We start from the raw sequence: 308 nt of genomic DNA, 5'->3' as shown, positions 1-308 counted from the left end.
TTCTTCCCATTCTTAAGAATAAACGAACCTTATCACCGAACATATGGAATCCAAAAGGACAAACACGACTGCCGTTGGACGCTGAAGACCTCGGAGAGAACGGTGGCCGTGACCGCTTCTGCAGGCAAGTCCGCGGCATCGTAGAAGTAAAGGTAGTGGCCATATGGAGTCCCGGTCGTGTGGTCGTACGGCGGAGCGAAACCCAGTGGCAGGAGACTGGCTCGGGTCGTCCGTCACGCGGCCTGTTGCGGCGAGATGGTTGGGATTATGATGTCGCTGAATTTAAGGGTCGTTCTACGAAGGTGTTT

At 54.2% G+C, this 308-nt stretch overlaps 2 protein-coding genes across 2 annotated transcripts in view; both read right to left on the bottom strand.

The window, feature by feature from the left end:
• LOC119592420 (MAM and LDL-receptor class A domain-containing protein 2-like) overlaps positions 1 to 308 on the bottom strand; it is a 7,391-nt gene that overhangs the window by 6,439 nt on the left and 644 nt on the right. Inside the window, exon 2 of the mRNA XM_037941242.1 lies at positions 29 to 242. Coding sequence (XP_037797170.1) covers positions 29 to 163 — 135 coding nt within the window. The 5' untranslated portion in view covers positions 164 to 242. The remainder of the gene's footprint in view (positions 1 to 28; positions 243 to 308) is intronic.
• The window catches only part of LOC119592419 (MAM and LDL-receptor class A domain-containing protein 1-like), a 4,574-nt gene continuing 4,531 nt past the window's right edge, over positions 266 to 308 (bottom strand). Inside the window, exon 11 of the mRNA XM_037941241.1 lies at positions 266 to 294. Coding sequence (XP_037797169.1) covers positions 266 to 294 — 29 coding nt within the window. The remainder of the gene's footprint in view (positions 295 to 308) is intronic.

This window comes from Penaeus monodon, chromosome 30, assembly GCF_015228065.2.
Source record: "Penaeus monodon isolate SGIC_2016 chromosome 30, NSTDA_Pmon_1, whole genome shotgun sequence".
NCBI lineage: Eukaryota > Metazoa > Arthropoda > Malacostraca > Decapoda > Penaeidae > Penaeus > Penaeus monodon.
Note: the sequence above shows the minus strand (reverse complement) of the source record. Positions and strands in the feature narration are given on the sequence as shown.